Here is a 25,999-nt window from a genome sequence, read left to right as displayed (position 1 = left end):
ATGACGCTGGTAAACGGTGGTGCAGAGCAGGTGCTCAACTTATGGGAGCAGTGGGAACCGCAGGCCTTCTGCAGCCTGGGCCCACACTTTGGTACCCCTAAACAAAATATGGTGACAGCTGATGTAAGATTAGAGTTGAGACCCCAGGAGAGACTTATTACAGCCTCTTTTGTAATGCCCCGACCTGACAACAGCTCATCAAAAGGGAAATGTTTGCATGAACTGTGGCGTCTGTCTCTAAAGAATATTATGCAACTATTAAAAAGAATAGCTTAATTTTAATCTTTCTCTACAAAGAAAACTAAAACATCCATGAAAATCATTGCAGAAAGCAATGTGCACTGTTATATGTACTATGATATAATTTGTGTAAGATTAAAAGAAAAAAAGCAAGTCTGTCTCAGAGTATGTGGGTTTCTAAGATTTTGTGAGCAGGAGGGATGCGGGGACGAGCCCACCCCAGCATGCTATGGAAGCTCAAGGGTTAGGACCTCAGGGGCTTGAGGGAAGGCTATTAACCCTTGTCATGCCCTCTATACTGCTTGATAAATTATATCAAGCATGTTTTACTTTTAGAATTTAAAAATCTGGAGAAAAAGAAAGCAACGACCTGAACATGAATTGCAGATCTGTACCTTATAATGTAATAAATTATTCAACTTCCTTCTGCCTCTCTCCTTGTTTGTAATATGGGAACAATCCCCCTCCTCCCAGAGTTTTGAAACTTAAACACCAGTTCATTAATTCAATCATAAACAGAGATTGAGAACCCAACATGAGCCAGGCACCGCACAGGGCTTCAACAGTGAGCAAGGTTGATGTAATCTGCCTCTTCCAGCTACTGATACATGGCATAGACGTTCATTTGCCCAGCCCTGCAAATAAATGCCCAACAGTGGGGAAGATTTGAGCTTGGTGAGCTTTTGGTGTTTTTCCCACTCGTCCTCACAGGGAGCCCTCTGCTCACAAAGAGTGGGTCGTGGCACAGACTGCGCCTCCCTGCTCTGTGCCCCCTGCAGCAGCCACATTCTTCCTGCATTGTGTTTCAGATCCAAAGCCCAAGAAGAGAAATAGGGTGAACTTCTGCTTGGCTGTAGTGGTCATCTACCTGATTCTGCTCACCATGGGCACCGGGCTGCTGGTGGTCCAAGGTAAACCAATTTGAGTCCTGTGTGGTCCCTCCGGGGGTGACTGAACTGGGCCCCTCTGATGCAGCGAGACCGCTGGGGCCACTGCTGCCCACCCACTGGGAGAGAGTCCTCAGCCCCTGGGCAGCCACAGTGATTGGGAGGGGGACAAAGAGGGGAGTGTGTGTTGTAGATGTGTGTACGCATGAGAGAGAGAGATTGAGAATGCACTTGTGAACCCATGTGTGTCTGAAGCACTGAAAGATGCAACGATTGCACCCAGGGTATGCCACATGCATCTAACATCAAGGATTCCCAGCCTCTAAGTGAGGAGCTTTGGTGATCAAACTGTTCATTTGAACATGATTTTACTTTCAAAGCATCCCCAGTCCAAATTTTAAAGTCATGAAAGTATCCCATCAGCAGGCACTCAAAAACGTTGCATGCACAGTTGTCATAAACATGTTATGTGCATATTAAGGTCACACATGAAGGCTGCTTGTACATATGTAAGTCAGACCAGCATGTTAGTTGTCATGCATTCACATCCAGAGCATGCAGGAAGGTCTTCACTTCATGACAGCTGGAGATTGATTGTGGATGCAGAGAACACATCTTGAGGCCAGGCAGGAATGTTCTATGGACGTGTCACATCATGCCAGACTGTGGAGTACACATGTTCAATATGTAGAGAAAGCTTTCTGCTCACACAAGATCCCAACCCCACATGGAATTTGTGTTTATAAATCTAGGGCCTACAGAAGTTATGCACACATGACACAAGAATGTCAGGGATATGCTCAAATGCCTCAGGCTTTAATGAGGTCCCTAAAAGAATGCTGTGGGGCGGGGGTCCAGTTCTGAATCTGCAGGAGCAGCTCCAGGCCCTGAAGAGGTACTTTCCCAATGGAACGCTGGCCACTGAGGACAGCTCACCCTTCTCCTTGCTGCAGTCAGCAAAACTCGGAGAACAGCCGGCTCGGGGTGCACCAGGGCTGCAAGTCCTGCAGGCCCAGCTCAGCCAGGTCCATGCCAGCCAGGAGCACCTGCTGCAGTGGGTGGACAACTTCACTCAGAACCCAGGTTTGGCCTCCTCCCCTCTGGGTTGGGACTCAGAGGAGGACGAAGGGGGAGGCCCCCTTCCATCAGTCCTCTTGTAGTCTTATGGCTGCACACTCTCTTCTCTCAAGCTGCCCCAGAACGGGAAGGGCTTCACTGTCCCTGGCCAGTTTGGATAAAACCAACTCCTAGGTGTGACCTGACTGTCGTAGGGTTTGCATTGTGACACGGAGCTCCCATCCCAGCATGGTTCCTTGCTCTGGTTCCCCATCTGGGGCAAGCTGGGACTTAGGAGGGTAATCCCATGGCTGGGTCCTGTGACCAAGGGAGCACATCATGGGTAAAGGGCCCAGGACAGCAAATCCCTCCAGAGGCTACAGCCTGCCCAGTAAGCAGGCTGAGTCAGGATGTGAGGAGAGCCTACAGCTGTGGGAAGAGGGACAGAGCCCAGGCTCAGACACACCCTGGGAGTGCCTCTGCCTTCCTTGAATCATGAAGGACCTTGTTTTGACCAACACGAGGAGGCCCTAAGGAACCCCCTCAAGCTGCTTTGGAGCAATGCCTGGTGCATGCAGCTGGTCACAACCCCCTTTCCACACTTCCATGGCTCCCAGGGATCTACCACTTTTGGGGTACAGACCATAGTTACAGCTAAACATCTGCTCTTTCCAAGGACTCTTTCCTGAAAAACACCTGGGTGTTTGGCTCCTGTTGTCCAAACCCCCACAAGTGGACCAAAGGCTCTGCTCATCACATGGGTGGTCTCATCCTTCTAATACAGCACCTGGGAGTTCTTGGGTGGGTGCAGAGCCCAGGGTGCCCACACAGCTCAGCCTGCAACCCCTCTCGTTCCTTTACAGAGCTGTTCGGGATCAAAGGTGAACGAGGTGCCCCAGGTAGGCTCACTTCCACTCTGATGCATCCTGCTGTCTCCCCATATCCATCCCCCAAGAGCTCCTTGGCCTGTGCTGTGCTGGGCTTGACATCTGACCCCAGTTAACCTTCCACTGCTCCCCACAGCCTCCCTGGCCCTCAGCTAGATCTCCTGTCTGTCCCCTGACCATGCTTGTACTTCTAGCTCCTGGGCCTTTCCCTTCTCCTTGCCTGAAGTGGCCTCCGCTCTCCACCCCAGCTATGCCAACCTAGCCATTCCAACCCAGCCCAAGTGGCATCCAACTGCAAGTGTGGGCCTCCTTCCTCATCTCCCATGTGCCTTTCTTTCCAGGTGCCTTTCACCCACCACTTAGCGCTTATCACTGGGGTGCTGTGATCATTTCCACGGGTGTACGGCTTGTCTCTCCTGGAGGACTATCTTGATGTGTGTGTGCATGTAAAGTCATGGAGGAGCAGGCTGTGCAGTCAGGCTGACTCTAGTTCTAATGCTAGGTCTGCCACTTACTAGCTGTGCAACTTTGGGCCTGTTAGTTAACTTCTCCGGAACCTCAACTGCTTGCCTGTACAGAAAATAATGGGGATAACTTGACTCACCTCACAGGGCTGCTCTAATACTCAAGGGAGATGATGTGCAAAAGATGTGTGACAGTAGCAAGTGCTTTCTGAGGACAAGGCCTGTGGCCTATTTGCCTTTTCTTCCTTCCTCAGCTCACGTGTGTGTTGCACACACGCACACACATGCAACAGAGACACGCACACACACTCGCTCATACCTCTGCTCCTTTCCATCAGCTGAATGGCTGAAGTTTCACCCCGAAGATAAATATACATGACATTCTTGGGACAGAGTCCTTTGGTCCCATAACTTTTCAAATATGGCCCAGATCACACCACTGGCCAGGGAGAGTTTTGAGGCAGCCTTGCATTGCATCGTGGCAGGAGCATGGATGTGGCTGACTGACAGACCTGGGGACAAATCCTGGATCTGCCCTTCATGAGCTGGGTGACCTTGAGTAAGTCACTTAACATTTCTGTGCTCTGTGTCCTCCCTACAAGATGGGTATAATGACAGGACCTCCTAGGATTGGTGTGAGGATAAAACAAAGAATGTGAAATGCTTAGTCCAGTGCCCAGCACTCGATAACATTATTATTATTACTTGCTGTTATTGTTGTTGTTGTTATTTTGCTGTTGTTGGGAAGATTAAATGAGCTGATGCTTGGAGAGCCCCCAGCCCGATGAATGTTAATCCCTTCCCTCCAAGGAGGGGCTGTTCCAACAACTTCTGTCACTTTCATTGACAGAATCAATGTATAAACCTCTTCTCAACCCAGTGGGTTTAGTCTGGGCTTTAAAATCTGTCCCCTCATTGGTCCCAAGCACAGCTCCAGGACCGGACTCAGAGTCTACCTCCCCCAGGGTATAGAACAAAGGCTCCCTCTGGTCTCTCTTGGTCTCTCTCTGTATGAATATATACGTGTGTATGCATGTAGAACCTCCAACTCTATCTCCCCATGTCTCTCCAGGTCTCTCTCTGTCTCTGACTTCTGTCTCTGTCTCTTTCTCTCTTTCTACTCTCTCTTTTGGAACCACAAAACCAGAGTCAGGAAACAGTGATTCCAGAAGCTGGGGCTGCAGAAGTCTGGGCTCCTTCCTCAGGCACCACGTTCCTTTCTAGATTCTTCCACTGCCACCCTGGCCCACCCTAGGGACGCTGTGGCCTCCTCTCTTCGCCGTGGCTTGCCTTGCCTGGTCAGGACTCCCCAAAGGCTTATTTTGCCCTGGAGATAAATAGGTGGACAGGAGGGAGGGCTAGTGCAGAGCTCCGAGGTCACCGGTTTGGCCCCAGAGGCGGTCTGCCTGTGGAGCTGCCCTCTGGCCCAGGCTTCCCAGAACACTGTCGGGGAAACTGCACCTCAGCTGAGCGTCAAGGAAGGGGACCATAGAGCCCACCTATCCCTCTTTTTCCCTGTGCTGTCTGTCCTGGACTTCTTTCCTTTCTCCCAACAAATATTTACTGAGAGCTGCATAAGGAGGGGACAGCACTTTAGGCACTGGGAATCCAGACATGAAGAGGACAGACAAGAGCCTGCCCTCACTGACCTTCCTGTTTAGGGAGGAGACCAACTTGCAGCATGATGTGGTTACAGCCCCGGGACTGCTCTGGAAGGGTGGAGCAGCTCCCTGGGTGAGGAGGCGTAGAGGGGGGCCCCCAGGGAGGCTCCTGGAGGAAGTGACCTTCAGCTGGGTCAGTAGAAGGTTTCCAGGAAACGTGGGTCCCAGGTCAAGAGAGCCACATGTGCAGAGGCCCTGAGGTGGGAAGGGAGCATGGTGAGTCAAGGAACACAAAGAAGGAAGGTCCGCGTGCCTGGAGCACAAGAGCAGATGAGGCTGGGGAGGAGCAGGTTGGGGAGAGGCAGCCTGGGTGTGGGGGGGAGTGGGCGAGGACACCCTGAGATAAGTACAGGGCACTTTATGCTCTGTTGACTCCTTGCACTAATCCTAAGCAGCTGTTGCTATAATCCCCATTTCACAGATTAGGAAACTGAGGCTCCGAGGTACATTGGCTTGCTTAAGATGATGCTGGCAGGTTTGGAGGAGGTGAATTAGACTGTTGAGCCTGAACCCCATCCTTGCCCCAGGAGGCCAGGCCACCACTATGAAGCCAGGACAGCCTGCACTGCCTGAGAGGGGTAGGGGGAAGCCATGCCCACAGGCACAGGAGCCTAGGGGTTATCCTATCAAAAAGTGGCGCATTTTCTCCCCACCTGCCTGGGGCAAGAGGTGGCCCCTGTGCCCGTGGGGTCTCTGAGGTTCTTGCCTCTTCCCTTTGGCTAGTGAGTATAACAACACCCCCTTTCACGGAGTTTCTCCCAAGTCCTACCACCTCATTTCGTCCTCCCGAGGCCCCTGTGAGTTGGGCGTTGCTACTTCCTTGTTACAGACGAGACCAGGTCTAGGCCAAAGGAAGACCCTTATTCAGGTCACACAGGGGGTCATAGGAACCAGGTGTCAAACCCTGAGCTACTTCTCTCTCCCCACACATGGGAAAGGGACCCTCTATTGAAGTGAGAGGTTCTAGTCCCCAATTCTACTTCTTCCATCCTTCCAGACCCTCGTCCTGGAGATATAAAATGATATAACACTATGGACCCCACCGACTGGACTGGGATTCTACCCTGAATGAGAAAGCACATGACGCTTCACCACCATGGTGCCTTGGCAAGGGTGCTGGCTTTGCTCTTGGCAGACCTGGAATCTGCCAGCCACTCTCTAAATGTGTGATCTCGGGCAAGGCCCAGGATGCTCAGAACATCACTCCCCTTCTTGGTGACATGGGGACAAGGAGCCCCATCCTGCCCACCTGGCATGTTGTGAAACTTGAGGGAGCCCCATCTGCAAAGCAATGCTTAGAAACAGCAGAGAACAGTGTGAGTTGCAGAATAGATCCCATGTGTCCAGAGTGTGCCTCGTGTGTTTTCCATGATGGCTCTCCACGTGGTGACCTCAGGACAGCCCTGGGTAACTGGTATATTGACCCATTTTACTGCCGTGGAAGCTGAAGCTCAAAGATACAGTGACTTGCCCAAGGTCACCAGCTGAAGGGGCAGTAGTAATACTTTAACCCAGGGTCTGACTCAGCCTCCCTCAGAAGACATCATCGGCACAATTTTTTGTCCATTTACTTTCTAGGCCTTGCGCTTCTCTGTCTTGTCTTCTTTCCATGCAGTTTGGCTCATGCTCAGTGCTCAGTGCTCCGTGAGAGTCTGTTGGGAGAATCATCGCAGGAGTGACGGCATCGTCACCCCACCTTGATGGTCGACTCATTGATGTCCCTGCTCCTCTTCCTCAGGTCTTCCAGGTCAAAAGGGGGCTGAGGGCATACCTGGCACCCCTGGACTGCCAGGGCCACCTGCTGAGAAGGGAGACAGGGGCGCCGCAGGACGTGACGGAGCCACAGGTACTGACCGCTGATTCCTGGCCCGATCACCTTTGTTCTCCTCCTTGTCCAGGCTTCACTCTGAATTCCTTCTCCCTTCCAGGCCCCCCAGGACCCCAAGGCCCACCAGGAACCAAGGGAGAGGCAGGTGAGTAGGGCTGGGCATGTGCACAGGAGCACATAGCAAGCTTTCCCAGAGTAACTGCAAAGGGCTGCAGACGCAGGCCCACTCCAGAGTCTAAACAGTAGGATCTGTGTGTGAGGCCCCAAATGGCCGAGAGCTAGGAAGCACCCCATATCACAGGGAGGGCAGGGCTGGACAGCAGCCCTCAGGGGCAGTGACAGCCATATGGCGCCTCAGCCCAGTTGGGGCTGGAGGGCTATGGGTGTTCTGGTCTCCTCCGCTGTGTTGGGGAGTCCAAGCCTATGAGCGCCACTCAGGAAAGTCAAGCTCTGGTCCACAGGGACTCTATAGTCTGATACATCTACCACCACCAGAGACTAGCTCTGTGACTTTGGGAACATTCCCTTACTTCTCTGGGCCTCAGTTTCTTTGTCTGTAAAATGGGGATGAGAGCACCACAGAGAGTTGCTAGGGGGTTTCAGGACAATGATTTAAAGCCCATGATTGTTGCTGGGAAAGTATGAATTTTCATTTTGTAGATAGTAGGCTAAGCCTGCCCAGAGTCTTACAAATGGCCACAGCACGGCTCTGTCAGAGTGCAGGGACCCAGAGCTGACTCTCCCCACGTACAGACCAAACATCAAGCCATCACCTTGATGTACTACTCTCTGCTAGATCCTCTCTTCACTTAGACCCTCAGCTTCTAAATTCCCAGAGGGGTTGAAGCTGCGGAGACGGAAAGATGCAAAGACAATAAGACCTTTGCAAGACAAAGAGCAGAGAGAGAGGATTAACAAGGAAGGAAGAAGTAAACAGCCAACAGCCTCTAAGCCCCCAGCTGCTGAAGCAGAAAGAAAACACCACCAGTCATCAGGAGGAAACTTGTCAGGAGGGAAAATCTTCCTTGAGGAACTCATTTTGGGGAGGAATTTAATAGAAGGGATCCCAGAGAGCCTATTTTCTCCAGCAGGGGGTTTTCTAAAGAGGCTTTAAGGGGAAAGGATGTGTAAACACTAGGAAGGAGAGTTTATGGTGCAGTGAGGAGCACACACCTGCACTCACATACACATCACACACACCCAGGTGCACACCCATGTGCTCACACACGTACTCATGTGCACACATGTCTATACATATAACTGCATTCTCACACATATTTGCAAACCCACGTGCTCACACACATGCGTGCACACACATCTGCACATAACTGCATTCCTCCTACACATACCACACACTCTGCGCACATGCTTACACTCACTCACACACTCATGTGCACACATTTATGACATACTTGAATTCTTATACTCACAAGCACAGTCCCACTCATGCACACACACTCACACATACATACACTCACACACCTCGTGCACAAACACACACTCAGCCTGTGGGAGCTGGGAGCAGGACAGGCTCACTCAGAGGGGAGTGGGTCTTCCCCTGCTTTCCTCCCAGAGAGAAGGGACGCAGGCTGGGTTCTGGAACTCACCAGACTGGAGTCTCTGAGGCCGGCTTGAAAGGCCAGGCAGAAGTCCAAGGAGGCCAGTCATTTCCTTCAAAAAGGATCACAGCCTTGAGTCTCCCTTCTCTTCAGCACTCTAATAGGCTTGCACATCACACCGGCTCTGATAGAGGGCTCAGAGCAGAGCTGGATGATCTTACTAAAACAGGGCAATTCTTTCTTCAGCTCAAATCCTCCAAGAAGCAGGCTGCACTGGCTCCATGGGGATTGTGCAGCCCAGAGCCCATCTGCACTTGCCTTGGGGCACACTGGCACCCCCAGGGAAAGCTGTGTTATTCAGCAACTCCCCAGGGCCTCTCTCTCCACCCCCTCCTTTTCTCCCTCCCCTCCTTTCCCACTCTCCTTCCTGGATCCCTCAGTTTCCCTTCACACTTTCACTGTCCCTTCCTGTCATGACGACACCCCTCCCCTCCCCCCTACAGGGACACCCAGCACCTCCAGTCTGCACTCTGCAGCTGGCTAGGATCCCTGGGCCAGGCAGGAGGGAAAAGTTACTTCTTAATTCCATTTTTGTCCTGGAGCACTAATTATGCACCTGCTGAGGACCAGGTGGTTATTACCAGCCCCAATTTACAGATGAGAAAATTGAGGTACAGAACACTTAGATGACTTCTCCAAAGCCGTCCAGCCCATGCAGAGGCAGAGCTGGATTCAAACTGACTTGTCTTACTCCAAAGATTTTCTTCCACTGCCATACAGGACTCATTCCGAGGCACAATTCCACCTTTGCGAACACTGCCTGGGACCGTCAGGGACTCTGCCGCACGCATGTGTCCGTGCATTCATGTGTGTGCACGTGTGCACGAGTGCGTGTGAGAGAGAGTTGGTCACTTTGCCCAAATCAGGGGCTCTAGAGTGTTGGCTGAGGGAAGAGCCCAGACTCAGGGGACTGAACTCTTCTTTCCTTCTGCGCAGGCCTCCGAGGACCCAAGGGCGAGCCAGGAAAGCAAGGAGTGGCAGGTACCTTGTACTCCCTGCTTGTTTCAGTGATGTGTCACCTGAGGCCCTGAAACAGTTCCCCTCCCTCAACACCCCCCCCCACCCAGCCCCAGAGGGTTAATGCCCTCCCTACAGTCCTCTTCCCTAGAGTCTCCTTATACTTGTCAAGACCACCCTAGGGATGAGCTAACTTATCCCCCAGACTTCCTCTGGGGATCCCTTTCCCTTCTCCCCCAAACACTCCCTGTCCCTTTACCTAGGAGCCTGTCCCCAGGAGCATGGTGACAGCCCACTTCACCTGCCATTCTCTTTGCAGGCACCCCAGGGCCCCAAGGAGAGAAGGGCAGCAAAGGCGAGGGGGGTCTCACTGGCCTGAAAGGGGAAGCTGGAGCTAAGGGAGACAAGGGAGACCTGGGCCCCCCAGGTAAGGGCCTTGTTGGGGTGTCGGTGCTTCTTGGGAGGCTAAGGGGGCTGGGCCTGGACTCTGCGTCCCAAGGGGCAGGGCTGTGCTCTGCCCACAGCACCCCCCTGTAGTACTACGGGTGGTCTCTGCTTTCCAAGGGAGCAAAGATCAAGGGTGCAATGTGAGAGGAAGGACAATGTCACTCCAGGCACAACTTGTGACAAGCAGGAACAGAGGTGGAGCTAAGTCCTCAGAGAGGAAGGGGAGGCAACAAAGGGGGTGGGCCCTCAGGAGCCTTGGGAAGCATGGCAGATGGCAGTGAGGTCAAGGGGGTTAATTCCAGAGGGGGGACCCCAGGCAGCTAGAATCCCCCATGGATAGCGGCTGCTATCTCTATAGGGGATTCTCAAGCTATGGGCTATTTGGGTGCTTGTGCAAAATGCAGATTGAACCCAAAAGTCTGTTGTAAACACCCCAGATGATTCTGGCCTTGGAGGTCTAAGTGCCACACTTGGAGAAACCTGCCGTGGACTTGACTGAGCACCTTCAGCCTCCTAATCTCTGAGCCTCCCCACTGGGGAGGCTCAGCAGTGCCCTGGGGGCATCAGGGCTGTGAAGCCAGGCAGGCTTGGGGTCCTGCTCTGCACTTGTTCACCTGTGTGACTACGCACATGACTTAACCTTCTGAGCCTAATTTCCTCATTTTAGTAATTAAATTAAAATAATAGTGATTAAATTATACTTACCTTGCAGGACCATTATAAGGGTTAGAGATCATGTTTTCAGACTGACTGCCACATGGTAGGCACTAAATGATATCTATTAGTAACAGTAGTAGTTGTTGTCCTGCAAGGTAGAAAGGGAAGGACTTCAGCGTCAACATCAGACAGAATTGGGTTCTGATATAGCTCACTAGGTGTGTGATGTCGGGCAAGTAACTTAACCTCTCTGAGCCTCAAGTTACTCACTTAGAAGAGGGGGGTAATAATACTTACCTGTAATTAATGAGGATTCATTACAAAAGGAATACAAGACCATAAGAGGTATAACTGTGTACCTGGCAAATAGGAATTATTTACATTATAAGAAACTGGGAATACTTGCCTTCAAGAAGAGAGCCCTCAGCAGGGATGTGTCAGCCGTCCTCAAATAGTTGAAAGGCACTTGTAGGAGAGAAGTTGGATTTGTTCTGGGTGGTGCCCAGCAGAAGAATGAAAATCAGTGGGCAAAGTTTGCACGAGAACCAATTGTGTTGAGACCAGGGAGGAAGAACTATCTAGAACTTGGGGTTGATCTGTGATGTCAGGGGCAGCTGTGGGTCTTAATGGGCAGCCCACCACTGGAGAGGGCAAGACGGGCTGCAGAATTCCCCTTGGCATCCTTTCACCAGGATGGCGGTTGGGCCATTGACCCCTGAGGATCATCCCAAAGCCGGCACTCTGCAGTTCTCTTTGTAGGTGGCAGAGGAAGACCCAGACTTTCTCAAGGCAACCCCGCCAGCCCCAAAGAAGGGGCGACTGCGAGGCCTTTGCCCTCCAGCCCTTTGCCCTTGAGTCTGAACCACACTTTTTCCCATCCCACGCTCTTGCACTGCCACAAAGGAGGGAATCAAATCCACACCCAGACTCAGGCCAGGAAGCGCTACAGTCAGCCGGAGGGGTGCAGCGGTTTCAGTTCTCCAGAGACCAGGACTCCAGCCACCCTTCTTCCCAAATGTCCTCTCCCAAGATCATGAGATGTCTTTTACCCACTACTTGCCCAAGCCACTGCTGGCAGGTGGGGCTGTACAAACCCACTGAGACCTGAGCCCAGTGGTACTGGGGTTTTACCTACGCTCTTCACCCCAGCAGATCAGAGGTGCCACCGTGGCGAGGTTCCAGGTGACAAACCTGTTTCCCTCATTCCGCCTCTTAGCTATGTTGGAAAGTTCTGAAGTCAGAAGCAGCTGTGCTTCTTTGGTTCAAGCTGGTGTCTGGTCCTCTCACTGATATGATACTGCCCCGCTTCCCAAAATTGTCCCTTTGATGGGGACATGTAAGCCATAGCAACATGGCTGCGGGCCCAGACCATCCTGAAGAAACCTCTTATGGCCAAGCAATTGCCATAACTTGATGGTTCTGGCCCAGAGCGGTAGGGTACCAACAAGTTCCTCCCAGGGAGTAACTGCCAGTCCCTTCCAACAGGGGCCATTGGACCCTTCTCCAAAGAGGACATTTGGAATGGCCAAGAACTGCCTTCTATGCTGTTTGCACCTTAGGTTGTTAAAAGAGATTCAGCTATAACCAAGCTCTTTCTGATTGCTTCCTCCCCCACCAAGGACCAACCATTCTTCAAGTATCCAACCATCTCAGAGTCCAACCCTCAAGCCTGGCACTAACTTCTCTCAAAGCTTGGACCCAGAAAGGCTTGCTTTTTCTTTCCTCTTTGGAGCATTTTGTCTCCTTTTCTAGTTCACTGGAGAGAAGGTTGGCATCATGCCTGAGTCCTCACCAGCTTTAATGTTATCAAAATAATAGAATGGAGCGATAAATGCCTTTTAACAAAATTCCATCCCAACAAGCCTGCATGAGCCTATAAAGTTTCTCTGAGGTGAGACTTTCACTCCCTTCTGCCCCCCGGGGGTGTGGAGTTGGACGTTCACACCCAGCTGACAGTGGGACGGCAGCTGCTTACCAAATGCCAGCTGTCCCTGTGGGCTGCCAAGGCAGGCCCTACAGTTTGGCTGGTGATGGCTGTGCAGTTCACTCCCAACCACACTCATAGTTTGGGAAGGTGTCGCAGAGTCCTGCCCCTGTGAGGAGCCTTCCTCAATTGATATGCACCCAGCACTGGCAGGAAAGGAGGAGGGAGCGATGGAGGACTCAGGAGAGGACAGACTGGGACAAGCCCCGAATGCTGATGACAAGTGGAAAATTTGAAATCGTGGATACCAAGAAATCCCATGTCTGAACCACTGGCAGGGATGTGAGCTGCTGCAGTGTTTTCCTCTCCATCTGTGCCTCAAAGTTGCTATTCTCAGCATTTGGGATATGCTTTCTGGAATATTCAGATTTCAATTTGAGAGGCCTTAAAAAATAATTCCCCAAGTGCAGACACTAAAGTGAGCCAGATAGTGCTGGTTGAGCCGGGGCTGTGGTCCCTCCCAAGGGGACCAGGGCTCTGAACATCGGCAGGGCCATGTCACCTCCCCAAATTTCATGAGTCTGTGTCTTATCTCAGTGGCCGTGGTGTGCTCTTTGAGGGCAGCAATTCTGTCTTCCACTTCTGGGTACCAAGTATAAGCAGCTCAAGGAGTTCTGAGTTTGGAATTTGGGTGGGACAGAAAGTGTCAGAGTGGGACCCCACAGCGGGGTTTGCCCTTCTCCCATACCTGACCATGACTCCTTGTTTTGCAGGAAGCAAAGGGGACATGGGCATCAAAGGAGACACAGGGGTCATGGGCCCTCCTGGAGCCCAGGGGAGTAAAGGTGACTCTGGGAAGCCAGGCCCACCAGGTAAGAGGCCGTGTGGTTGGGGCCACTGACCTGTAGATATTCCCTGTTTTCTGGCAGGCTAAGTGAAATGGAATAAATTCCCTTTTTAAAGAAATTTTAATTTATCAATATACAATGTAGTTGATTTTCGTGTCCCTTTACCAATTCCTCCTTGTCCTTCCCCCCTCTCCCCACTCCCCCATCAACATCATATCTGTTCACTTGTCTTAACAAGTTCAAGGAATTGTGATTGTTATGTCTTCTTCCCCCCACCCCCTCATTCGTTTGTATATTTACTTATTTATTTTTCTTATCTCCCACAAATAAGTGAGAACATGCAGTGTTTCTCTTTCTGTGCCTGGCTTATTTCACTTAATATAATTTTCTCTAAGTCCCTCCATGTTGTTGTGAATGGTAGTGTTTCATTTTTTTTTACCGGTAAGGGGATCACAACCCTCTGCTTGGTGTCGTCCACACCACGCTCAGCCAGTGAGTGCACCGGCCATCCCTGTATAGGATCCGAACCCGCGGCCTCCGCGCTACCAGCGCTGCTCTCCGAGTGAGCCACGAGGCTGGCCCAGTACTTCATTTTTTTTTATAGCAGAGTAGAATTCCATTGTGTAGATAGACCACAGTTTCCTTATCCACTCATCCGATGATGGACATTTAGGCTGGTTCCAACTCTTGGCTATCGTAGATAGTGCTGCAATAAACATGGGAGTACAGGTATCCCTTTGACATGATGATTTCCATTCCTCTGGGTATATACCCAGCAGTGGAATAGCTGGGTCATATGGTAGATCTATCTGTAGTTGTTTGAGAAAATTCCTAAAAGTTCTTCATTTTAGGTTTGGCTGGATCTCCTGGAGCCAAAGGAGATCAAGGTAAGAACTGTGGAAACCTGGGCATCCTTCCAGCTCCCACTGTCCCTGGGAGGAGTCAAGTAGAGAACCTGACTCCACCATCTTTTATTTCAGTGTAGTATTAACCAGAGCACTTAGGGTTTCTTGAGAACCTGACCTTGCTGAGGGTCTGGCTTAATTGATACTCCTCTTTATACCTTCGCCCCACTCTACCACCCAAGGGGCGCAGTTGGACATTCACACCCAGAGTTCCTAGTAAGTCCTCAAGTCCCAAAGTCTGCAGCAGTGAATGGAAAAGATTAATAAGCTGCTGAGACTAATTTTCCTCGCACTAACAGGGCTAGTTCATGGCTTCTAAAGAGAGATGGTTAAGGCTGCTGAGGGAAATAACAGATGTTAGGAGGGGCATGTCTCACTGCTGAGAACAGAGGTACTGTCGGGGTGGAGGGGGGCAGCCAGGCCGTCTTCCAACCACCGCAGCCTTGCAGTCACCACTTAACTTTCAGGACAACCTGGAGCACAGGGTGTTCAAGGTCTTCCCGGCATTGTGGGACCCCCAGGTGTCAAAGGTGAACCTGGCCATGCTGGCTCTGCTGGGCTAACAGGTGAGGTCCTGGGTCCTGCAGTGGGTGTGGGGAGTGATGTCTGAAGACCTACCTAGGTCAACCCTCATGCCCTTTGTGGCTTCTGTTGTCCAGGACCACCAGGGAGACCCGGGATTCCAGGAGCCACAGGCCAGAAAGGAAGCAAGGGAGACACAGGTAACAGAGGGTGTGGGTATGTGGTGGGTGGGGATGCTGGCAGGAAGGAGAACTGCCTCCCAGCAGGCTCACAGAAGGAGGCAGAGGGTCTCCTGTGTTCCAGCCCCTGAGGCTACCTGATTAAGGAGGACAGTTTCCTCGGCAAGAACTCCTTGAGTTCAAGGCCCTAGGGCTCTTCTTTCTCTGCTCAGGGTTCCTGGAAGGCCTCAAATGCCGTGATCAAACCTCCAGTGTTAGGGAAGACATAGGGCACCTTGTGCATGCCGTCTCCCTGGTCTGCCTCCCAGCTGTGTACATGACTCCCACTCTCACCTGCTGACTTTCAGTGGGGTCCCCAGGGTCAGGACTCTGGATTCAAGCAGGAGGGTCAAGAAAGCCTTTTTTGCTCATCCTAGAGGGGCAGGCTGGGAGTACCTGCCCACACTAACCAAACTCACAAAGACTAGTTTATAAACCATCATGCCAACTTAGTCATGCTCATATACCATCATGTCTGTTTGAAAATCCTCATCCCAATGGAGTCTACTTTATACATCATGGTGCCGGTTTTGTCCAGTCACTGAGTAAGTTCAAGTTCAGGAACCAAAGGTGTACTCACTTGGTCTAGAAAGTTGCAACCACCGTATTGGGTGCTGGGTCCCCCACTATAATAAGGCCCTGTTCCTGCCCTAAGATGCACAGCATGGTGCAGAGACTGTTGCCAGGCCGTGCATGTACAGTCTGCTTGGGTATTTGCAGGGAGAACTGCCACATGCCATTTGGAAAGCCAGGTGCAGGCAGTAGATGCTGTGAGAAGTGCAGGGGTGTGAAGAAGGGCTGCTGTCTGCTTTGGCCCCTCCTCTGCCAGAGCAGAAGGGTATGCTTGTGTCAGACATGGATGTCCTCACTCCGGGACACCAGGGGCTGGTCCTTCACAGTTCCAATTAATCAAGTGGTCAACTCATTCATTCTTTCATTCATCACCCCCTTCTGGCCAGCCTTGGACTCTAAGCCCGTGAGCTTTGGGTTTTCCTAAAGGTTGTTGGGAGCCATGACAAGGGCAGGTCCTATGCCCTCTCTGTCCTTCTAATTTGTCCAGGCTCAGAGACATTTTCTTTTTCATGGATGGTGTATAAGTATGGGCAGGAGCCCTGCCACCTGATTCCATGCAGATGCCACATGAAGGCCTTGGGAAAGGCTCCATCTGGGTATGGTGGTCAGATGTCCCTGACCTGTCAGCTGCCTTTTCTGATTTCATAATCCTGTCTTCTCTGGTCACTGATCTTAGGGTCCCTCTGACTTGGGGCCTGAAGCTCTCTTGCCCCTGAGTTTTCTACTTGGTGTCATGGAGATGACCTGGTCATTCCTCAGTTATAAATAGTAGTCATCTTCTGCCCCCACCCCCATTGCCAGATTAATGGTTCTTGATTAAGCAAGAGTGCTGGGGGTAAAACATGATTTTACCCACAGGTGCACTGTGCCCATTCACCAGGCGCCAAGCCTGTGTCTTCCACTGTCTAAGGGTGGATAATCTTGCCCTGTGTGCTGTACTCTGGGAGGGTTTGCATGATAAGAGCAGCTTCTACTAATGAGCGTTTTCATGACAACCCAAGGGGGTTAGTGGTATTTTACAGTAAGTGGCCCAAAGTCAAACAGCTTGTAAGAGATGCAGCCAGGATTCAAATTTAGGCCTAGCAAACCCAAAGCTTGTGGTCTTATCTTCTACACTCTGTTGTGGGGTCTTCCTCCCAGCCACCCCTATCAGGGGACGCTGAAGAGTGACATCTTTTCCCTCCATCCCAGTTCAGAAAGGATCAGAACAGAAGCAATAGAAGCTACTTCCACTCTTAGGAGGAACCATGAAGCTCTCAGGCCCTATAATCGTTCTCAGTTATTTACCCAAGACCCCATACTCATTTTAGCATAGAGACCTTTGGCCCGTAATCCGGAGATTATTTTAATTCCATCATCATTGAGTCCTTGTCTATCTGTTGAGCACCTTTACAGGGTTCTCCATTAAGCAGGCCTGGTAGTGAATACCAGCCAAATTCTAGCTGCTCCCCTTAATTCTGGCTGCCCAAGTAAACGTGATGAATTACACTTTCAATTTGGGGCATTACTGCTTATGTAAAATCACATAGACTCCTCACACAAGATGAAATGCTTGCTTTGATCATGTAGCTGATGGTCTGCATGGACATCTCAGAGGGGAATTCCCACAGGACCATAACTGGCTAATCTTAGCCAGGTCTGTGTATCATCCTGGAGTCATAGGCAAAGGAACTTCTGGAGAGATTAGATTTGACAATTTCTAAAGTGAGAGAAGGAGGCGTGGGTGGTGGGTGGTGGGGGCCAGATCCTCCCATCATGGAAGACAATGTCTACTTGCCAATGTCGGGATGGTGGTATTCCCCGAACTAAAGCTACTGTGATGATTGTCCAGTTTTGATATGTCAAGACAGGTTTTCAAACTGATGTATTTCCCATTTTGTAAATAAAATCATTAATCTCTCAAGAGAATATCTAGCTGCTTTGGATGAAAACAGAAATTACAGTGTGTTGGCTTGACCTAGGTGATAGTGAGATTTCACTAATTATGCATGATATAAAAAATGAGAAGTTCATTCATCAGTAGCAGTGCCTCTGGGCCAGGCACTGTGCTTGGGACTTAACTCCTGTGGTCTTAGTTCATCTACCCCACACCTGAGTTTTATCATCCCAACTTCACAGCCAAGGAAGAAAAGGCTCAGACAGTAACCCCTTTGCTCCTGGTCTCATGGTTAGGGTGCACTGAACCTGAGTGTTAGTCCCAAAGTCTGATTCCAAAGTTGTGCTTTTCCAGATTTTGTTATACAGAATAACATAGAGTGTATGACTCCAGAGAAATCAAAATCACCCTCACCCCATCCTGATCCTCTCATGCCACAAAAAGTCCAGGTTGAGTCACCAAACTTTCCTCCCTTGTCAACAGACACTAACCCCACTCCAGTCCGGGTGGAATGTCTGCCCTTGTGTGCACCCCCTTCCATTCTGCTGGAAAGACTGACTCCACATTTTATTCAGGAGGGCATTATACCCAGAAGAACTTTCTTTAATGGTAATTTCCTTCACCTGTTAGAAGCAGGCTTTTGTCCAACCCCCAAAACTTAGTTTTTCTACCTTTTTCTCTTTCAAACAGTTGCAAAAGATAGCAAAATTTTAGCTCCACATCTTTTAGCTACTTTGAAAAGTAAAGTTTGTTTGAAAATAAGAAAGGACTCCAACTTGTAATCATGGCATTTCTCTTTTTACCATTTCCACCTCATGAAATGATGTTAGAAGCAGCCAAAACATTTCAACTCCAAAACACCAATCTGATTAGAAATTCTTTATCTCAATGACCTTTATGTCTAAAACATAGCAATCTGAATTTTTTAAGCCCTTTTATTTTCCTCTTGAGGTAAAATCAAAGTGCAAATAACTTGAAATCTATTTTCTCACCTGTATTTTAAGATGATTTACTTTAAGCAACAAACATAATTCATAAGAGCAACCTGTATCATGAATAGAATCTCTTAGTTAATTCTATTACCGTATCTAAGTACCGAGGTTCTCCAAGAGTTTGTTAAATATTACCAAGTCAAATTACTAAATTGTCACTTATAAAACTCTTCCTCACTTTCCTCTAAGTTTTTTAGGGACATCTGCCCAATTTTGGGTCCCCTAGCTACCATCTCACTTCTTGCTACACAGCTCAATTAGTCAGTTATTAGTTAAATCAGTCCTAACTTTACCAGTATGCAGTTAACCTGCAAGCTGGGATGGTATTTAAGGAAGTTTCGTGATGCTCTGGAAATTTCTCCATTTAACTCAAAATCAGGAGAAACCTGAGCCTCAATTTGGACTTGCCACTGACTAGCTGGGTGACTGTGGGCCAGAACTTGACCTTGTCAGGCCTCAGTTTCCTCTTCTGTGGCATATGAGTAGTGTAGGAAAACATCCAGGTCCCTGCCAGCTCAGCAGCCCTCTGGGTTTGAAATAGGCAATTTCCCCTCAGAGCAAGAACAATCTAAGACTTTAGTCAGAACACCAGCTGAACACCAAACCATAGGAAGGCACGTAATTTCTAACTAAACAAACTATCTTCTTGGGGGAAAATCATTTCTCTAAAAACATCTTACAAATAAGTTACTATGGGCCCGTTCAGCTTGATAAGTTTGTGATACTCAGAGAAAACCAATTTGCTTGTGGTTAAGAAGAAAAACCCAACATCCATTAGCTCTATTCAGTGTAGTTTCACAACACGAAGTTCTAGACCTTATTTTTTAGGTGTTTCATCCTCTGATGTGCAGGAGCTAATCCAATTGGGGTGCTTTCTGATTTACAGTGAAGAAATTACTTGTACCTCGATCAAACAGTCAGTGAGCAGCCTGTCAGCTAGCGCCTTCTGAGTCCAGAGAGGCTTGGATAGAAATTGCACAAAACTCAAACCCGATTTCCTCCCCTTGAAGAGGGGAGTTTTTTTTTTGTTGTTGTTTTTTTGTTTTTTTTTTTTTATGGGATCCGAACCCGGGGCCTTGGTGTTATCAGCACCGCACTCTCCCGAGTGAGCCACGGGCCGGCCCTAAGAGGGGAGTTTTGAAGACAAAATCGACACCCATCAAACACATATCAGAAAGCATTTCATCAAGGGCCAACCTCTGCCATAGGAACAGTGGTTCTGAGAGAGCTCAGTCGTGGGAGCTGTGAGCTCCTACGGAGACAGGAAGGCTGCTTGGAGGAAGTGGGCTGTCAGCTGGTCCCTGCAGAATGAGTGGATTTGTTTAAGGCAGTGCTACTCAAAGTGTGGGCCCCAGACCATCAGTGTCAGCATCACCTAGGAAACTGCTAGAAATGCAGATTCTCAGATCCCCAGCCCAGTCCCATTTAATCAGCAGTTCTGGGGTGGGGCCTCACAAATTGTTTTTTAACAAGCCCCATCCAAGTGATTCTCATGCATGCTCTAGTCTGACCACTCCTTTTTTAAGGGTAAGGGATGGCCCAAAGGAGACTGTAGGGGCCTTTGGAACCAAGTGGACTGCCCTAGTGAAACTCCAGGAAGGGTTGAGCCCTGGCATGCTGATGGAACAAAGGAGGCTTCACAGCATAGTGGGAGGCCAAACCTGGGTCACAACCCCGACTTCACCACTCACCCCTGTGTGATCTTGGATAAATCACTTAGCCTCTCTAGGTGTCGACTTCCTTCTCTGTAAAGAAGGGAAGTAACTCTACCATGCAGGAAGCTGAAAAATGGACGAGATAGTGTATATAAAGCCCCTGGCACAGTGCCTGGCACAGTAAGACAGCAGCTGATGCTGAGCTCCCTGGAGGTGAGAGGCAGGGACGGGAGAGTGTGAGAAATGAAGCGCAAGTGTTAGGCAGGGGCATGAACCTGCCACACCGGGGCTTCCCTATGGCTCCTGTCTTAGCAAGGATGTTTGTTGTTCCATGCTTTGGAGGACAGTTGGAGAGGTGCAACTCTTTGGGTGGGGACAATAAGAGAAGGTCACGGTGCCCTGGGGTCTCTAAACCTTGCTTCTAGGAACAGGCACTTATGGGGGAGATTTCTGTAATATGGTGTCCTCTAAGATGTAGACAGAGAGGGCCGACAGTCTAAATGTGGACTGTTTTTCTCTTTAATAAACCTCTAGATATATTTCTGAATGTGGTCTTCTCCCTCCAATCTTGACATATGCTCTGCAGATATGAGTAAGCAGAGAAGAGACATCGGTTGCCTCTGCTGGGTGGCCTCGGCTGAGTCCCTGAAGGTCACCAGCAAGCATTTACCAGGTGCTGGCTGGGCAGCCAGCTGGGTGCTCATGCAGGGGCTCAGCCCCAGCGCCCAAAGTGCTCCCCACCTGGACAGGAGACAGACACATGCAAGAAGGGCCATGGGGCTTCATGGCACCGTTTACTCAGCGCTGGCCGGATGTGGGACCCGCCCTCAAAACACACAACCTTATTTCAGTCTCACAAGTACCTCAAGAGGCAACAAGGAGACTCAGGGGGGAAACTGAGGCCCAGAGCAGGGACACCTGGCTCAAGTCACAAAGCCAGTAAAGGCCAAGGCAGACCCAAGCCCAGACTGTCAGACTCTGGAACCACTTTGCTCTTCTGCCTTGGGAGAAAGAGCATCATTCATCAGGCCAGGCCAGGAAAGGCCTCCCATTCAGTGATATCTGACATCTTCTCAGGGTTTACAGGCTAACTCTGAGTTCTCTAGGTGGACCAAAGGGGTGAGCATTCTAATCAGAGGAACCAGTGCACGCACAAATGGCACGGGGCAGCCAGGGCCTGTCTGCTAAGCACCGACCTCTAAGGCACCTCCAGCTCTTAGAAGAGCCTATTCCAGCCTCAGTTCTGTCCCTCGTCCTAAAATGAGGGCTGAAGAGTAGTCGGCCTCTCAGAGTCCCCCGGTGCCTCCTGCTTCTCCTGCTGCCATGGGTAGCTCCTAGCTTCTTGGCTCTCTGACCCTCCTCCCCTGGCAGTGCCAGGCCTCAGGGCAGGTCCTCTGAAATATTGTTGGGAGCCAATATTTCTCTTGTTCATTATTCGAAGAAGTGGTCCTAAAGAGGCCGGCCAGCCCCTCACCTCGCCCTCTGCTGACCCGCACACTGTAGGAGCTCAGGAAACTCAGAAACTGAAGTGGGAGGCAGGGGCAGGGTAGGTAGGAACTTCCCCAGGCAACTGCAGTGAGGACAGCTGAGCTCTCTGCGGTTTCTGATCACCAGAAGGGTGGATCTGTGGTTAAGACCTGGCTTGTGCCCTGGGAGAGAAGCCCCTCAGGGGGACGGCGATGACCACAGATGCCCCTGAACAGCTGTTCACACTGTGTCTCACCCTCTAGTGACTGTCATTTCATAGCCAACAATGAGCTTGCATTTTCCCAAGTTTGTGCACCTGTCTTGGGGAGTCCTGTTTCTCTGAAATAAAATCAATATTGGCACTTAAAATCGAGAGACCGTGATGTTGCCAAATGAACCAATTATTATCGCACAGTGACCCAGCGGGGTGCTGGGGACAGTGGGTCTTCCATGAAAGTTTACTGCATAAAAGGATGAATGGGAGGAAGGAAGGAAAGAAGGGCCTTTTAAATTAACTACAAATGAGATCATCACCAATGATTACAATTATTATTTTTTCATTTTCTGGACAGGAGACCCTATTGTCACATGAATCTTTAGCCACACTGGGTGAAATAAATCCATAAGTACTTATGGAGCATCTACTGTGGGTTAGGACCCCCAAAGCTCCTTGGGTCCCCTTTTCAGTCTTTTGGAAATCAAAATGAGTTTATTTTTAAAATATCTCTCAATTCTCCAATATCTCTCAATATCCCCCAAAATGCAACAGCACGGAATGGGGTTGGATTTAAACACCGAGTCAGGTTATCTATGGGCAGTGAGTCTGGGGTCTGTCTGACCAGGCTCTCCTCCAGTACTTTGCTGTGTCACCTAACATGCCCATCCCCATTTGGCTGCAGGCTGTCTCCTTTTATGCTCTGCTAAAGAGGTTTTAAGCAATCGTGGAGAACCAATGTATCTTTCCGTCTGCATTAATCAGACAAAAGGTAGACGTCTACCTTTTTTAAGATTAAAAGTGTCTACTATCTAAGTTTTATTATCTTCTCTCCCCCCCCCCCCCCCGCCCCTTTTTTTTGTTTTGATCTTAGGACTTCAAGGACAGAAAGGAACAAAAGGAGAATCAGGAGTTCCAGGTAAAGGGCCGGCTTCATTTTAATTTCTCAGAATGATGACTGGGAAGGCGTGTGTCCTCGGAGGGCGGGGCGCGTTGACCTGAATGTGCGGCTGTGACCTTCTACCCAAAGTTGAGGCTAGGATACCAGGGCTCTGTCACCCCAGCCTCGGATTCCTCCCTGGAAAACCTGGGGAACGATAGGAATTCAGTGTCGTGGGGGGTGTAGGGTGTGGAGCAGGGGCTGAGAATGGCAAGGGGTAAAAAATGTCAGGAGAGCCGGTGAGGCAGGCGGTGGCTTCAGGCCATGCAGCCACAGTGGTGCGGTACGACCTTCCTTTCCAGTCTGGGGTTGGTGCTCCCCACCTCTGCTTTGGTCCATCTGCCTCTTCTTCATGGCCGCAGCCCCTCCCCTCCTCCTCCCGCTGCCTCTCATGAGGCTCTGTCACTATCGTCCTCACACCCCGAGCCCACACTTAGAGTTGGTTACCGAGCTGGGCACTGGCTGCACAGCGCTTCTGGTTCCTCACAGCCCTGCCCTAACAAGCGCTAAAGCAAAACGTCTCCAACAAGTTCCATGAGCAATTTTTCTTCCTCATGTGCCGCATAATCTATCACTATTTCAATTTACTTGAGACACTGAGTCCTAGAAACATTTAGTGAATCACCCCAGACGGGCAAGAACTTCACATAACTGTGCAATCTACTGAGGACCAAAAACCTCTGGAATGCTGTCAGCTGTTTCCACCTGCGCATTCTCCTCAGCATTTACCTGGGAGTCAGGAGATTAGAGCAGCCCCCCCCCCCCATGGACAGAGACACAGGCTGATGTTCAAACAGCCCATTCACGGGGAAACCTGGTAGTTAAGCACAAGACATTCATTACACACCCAGGCCCTGGGTCCCCCTTGGGAAAGCACAGAAGGGCATCTGATGAGGTGGTCTCCCTTCTCTCCAGGCCCTGCAGGTTTGAAGGGAGAAAAGGGAAGCCCAGGGCTGGCAGGCCCCAAGGGAGCACCTGGACCAGCTGGCCAAAAGGGAGACCCTGGAGTGAAAGGTAAGGCCTCTGTTTCTGCTTCGTGGGTTCTTAGGAGAGGCCCTGTTTTAAGGGACTGGGGGATTTTCAGAACCTGGGAGGGTAGAGGTTTGTTTATTCAGTTGACAGGTTAGGTGCTGGGGATTATCCTAGGCAGGAGCGTACAACAGTGAATAAGGGAATCATCCCAGGCATGAGTGCACAACCGGGCTTTCCGGGAAGGAGACAGTGAATGTGCACTTGAGCTCTGCCCATCTGTGCGCTGGCCACCCCTGACACTTTCCATCACCGCCTGGATCTTTCCAGAAAGCAGATGCTCCCGTCACACTCCATGTCTCCCTTCCCTGCCTCCCTTCTTTCCTTCCTTCCATTTTCTCAACTTTTTTTCTCTCCACAACACATGACAAGACGTGGTCTGTGGGGTCTGCGGGACCAGCCACAGAGGCACCTGCTCCTATGGCCTCGTGCCCACAGGCCCAGGTGCACAGAGGCTGCTTGCCAGGTTGTGTTGGTGCCCCAGGCTCTGATGACAGTCAAGCAGGGAGCTTTCTTTTCCATAACTACAGAACTTCCAGAATTGAACAGGAAGAGCCTGCATTTGCACAAAGCCCTGAGGTACTTTTCTTCGCTGCTCCCACCTGTGTTTTGTCACACAGGTGAGCCCCTAGCACGCGTCAGGATCATTGGCAGCAGTTATCGAGGCCGGGCTGAAGTTTACTATAATGGTGTCTGGGGGACCATTTGTGATGACAGCTGGGACGATTCCGATGCCACTGTCTTCTGCCGCATGTTGGGTTACTCCAGAGGAAGGGCCATTTTCACAGTACAAGCTGGTAAGTGAAGCATCTACGTGGGACTTCTTCCCTTGAGTGCTGAAGTGGCTTTCTGTTACTAATGGAGTATTGACACTCTTTGGTTGCACATGACTGAGTGTGCTCTGGGTTAAAAGAAAAGCATTGGTTCAAGCAACTGAAAACTTCTACAGTTCAGGGCTCTGGGCTTACATCCTTCCAGCCTGGCAACCCCAGCAGAAAGGTGGCCTCTCTTCCCCAACAGTGACAGCGAAGGCTTGAGTGGGGTCTGGCTGGCCAGGCTTGGGTGAGTGTCCGCTCAGTCCCAGAGTCAGAATGCTGCATGGCCAAGGCTGTTTGTGGGAGGTGGCTCTTCAAAGGATAGCTGATGTGCCAGAATTGGAAGAATAGGGAGAAATGTAGGGCAGGCAAACACAGATGTTCCCTCCAGCTGTCTGGAAACTAGAAGCCTGGATTTTCCAGCAGTCTTGGCTATGATCATCTTTATAGAGAAGGTGGGAAGGAAAGAGATAAACCTCAGGAGGGACTTTAAAAATCAGTTTGGGGAAGATGTCCTTGGGTGCTAGAGACTCACTTATGTCTTTGGTCCAGAGGTTCAAACCTTCAGCAAAGGAGTTAAGTCCCTGGGCTGAGCCCCTTTCTTTGGCTATAAAAGCTGACCCTGCAGGAAATCGAGGCTGGTTTGCCCTGCTCCCACCCCCAGATACTCTCTGTCCTTAACCCACCCCAAAGTGCATACCTGCTTTTTAATCTGAGTCCAGTTGAACTGTAAAAATCCTTTAAAATACACATTTTCCTTGCACAGATTAAGTCACGTACTATAAATGACTGCAACCAAATAATCCATTTGTTTTCAATTATATCAGAAGAAAGGGAGTTTGAGAGGCATGAATGCTTTAGAATAGAGGAATAATGTGGTTAGAAGGGCACTTGAGGAACATGGATATGGCAGTAGTGAATTAGCAGAGAAGAGACGGACCCCCCAGGATGAGATTTTAAATAATGCATGGACTAAGTATTCCATATTTGGATAAGACTTTTGTCAAAGGGTAGAAAACAGACAGAGGCAGAGTCATTGTAAAAGACCGGACTAGCACACTGGGCGTGAGTGAAGGTGGGAGAGATTAGAAGTCTATCCCAGACAGAAGCTTCCAGGCACACATGCAGCTGCTTTGCTTCCACCCTGATCCTGTTCTTTCCCTCATCGCTTTCTCTGTGTCAAGGCACTGGGACCATCTGGCTGGATGATGTTGAATGTAGAGGAACAGAACAGACACTGTGGAACTGCAGAAAGAGTGACTGGGGCTCCCACAACTGCAAGCACAGTGAGGATGCAGGCGTGGAGTGCAGCCAGTGA

General features: G+C 50.2%; 1 protein-coding gene across 1 annotated transcript; it reads left to right on the top strand.

Annotated features, from left to right (window-relative positions):
- MARCO (macrophage receptor with collagenous structure) lies at positions 1–25,999 on the top strand. Its single transcript, XM_063084754.1, has 16 exons — positions 1–91; positions 1,050–1,151; positions 1,986–2,210; positions 3,047–3,082; positions 6,934–7,041; positions 7,124–7,168; positions 9,579–9,623; positions 9,919–10,026; positions 13,401–13,499; positions 14,327–14,362; positions 14,848–14,946; positions 15,040–15,102; positions 22,772–22,816; positions 23,753–23,851; positions 24,487–24,663; positions 25,866–25,999. Exons 1-16 carry the CDS (start codon positions 1–3, stop codon positions 25,997–25,999), a joined length of 1,512 nt encoding a protein of 503 aa, XP_062940824.1.

The sequence above is a fragment of the Cynocephalus volans genome, chromosome 1 (assembly GCF_027409185.1).
Source record: "Cynocephalus volans isolate mCynVol1 chromosome 1, mCynVol1.pri, whole genome shotgun sequence".
NCBI lineage: Eukaryota > Metazoa > Chordata > Mammalia > Dermoptera > Cynocephalidae > Cynocephalus > Cynocephalus volans.
Note: the sequence above shows the minus strand (reverse complement) of the source record. Positions and strands in the feature narration are given on the sequence as shown.

What these genes read in the sequence shown, in the direction of transcription:
- MARCO (XM_063084754.1), top strand. Translation starts at nt 1, where the DNA reads ATGACGCTGGTAAACGGTGGTGCAGAGCAGGTGCTCAACTTATGGGAG. An exon ending in AGGACGTGACGGAGCCACAG is followed by an intron (nt 7,042 to 7,123) that starts GTACTGACCGCT and finishes TCTCCCTTCCAG; the next exon opens with GCCCCCCAGGACCCCAAGGC. An exon ending in AGGAGAATCAGGAGTTCCAG is followed by an intron (nt 22,817 to 23,752) that starts GTAAAGGGCCGG and finishes CCTTCTCTCCAG; the next exon opens with GCCCTGCAGGTTTGAAGGGA.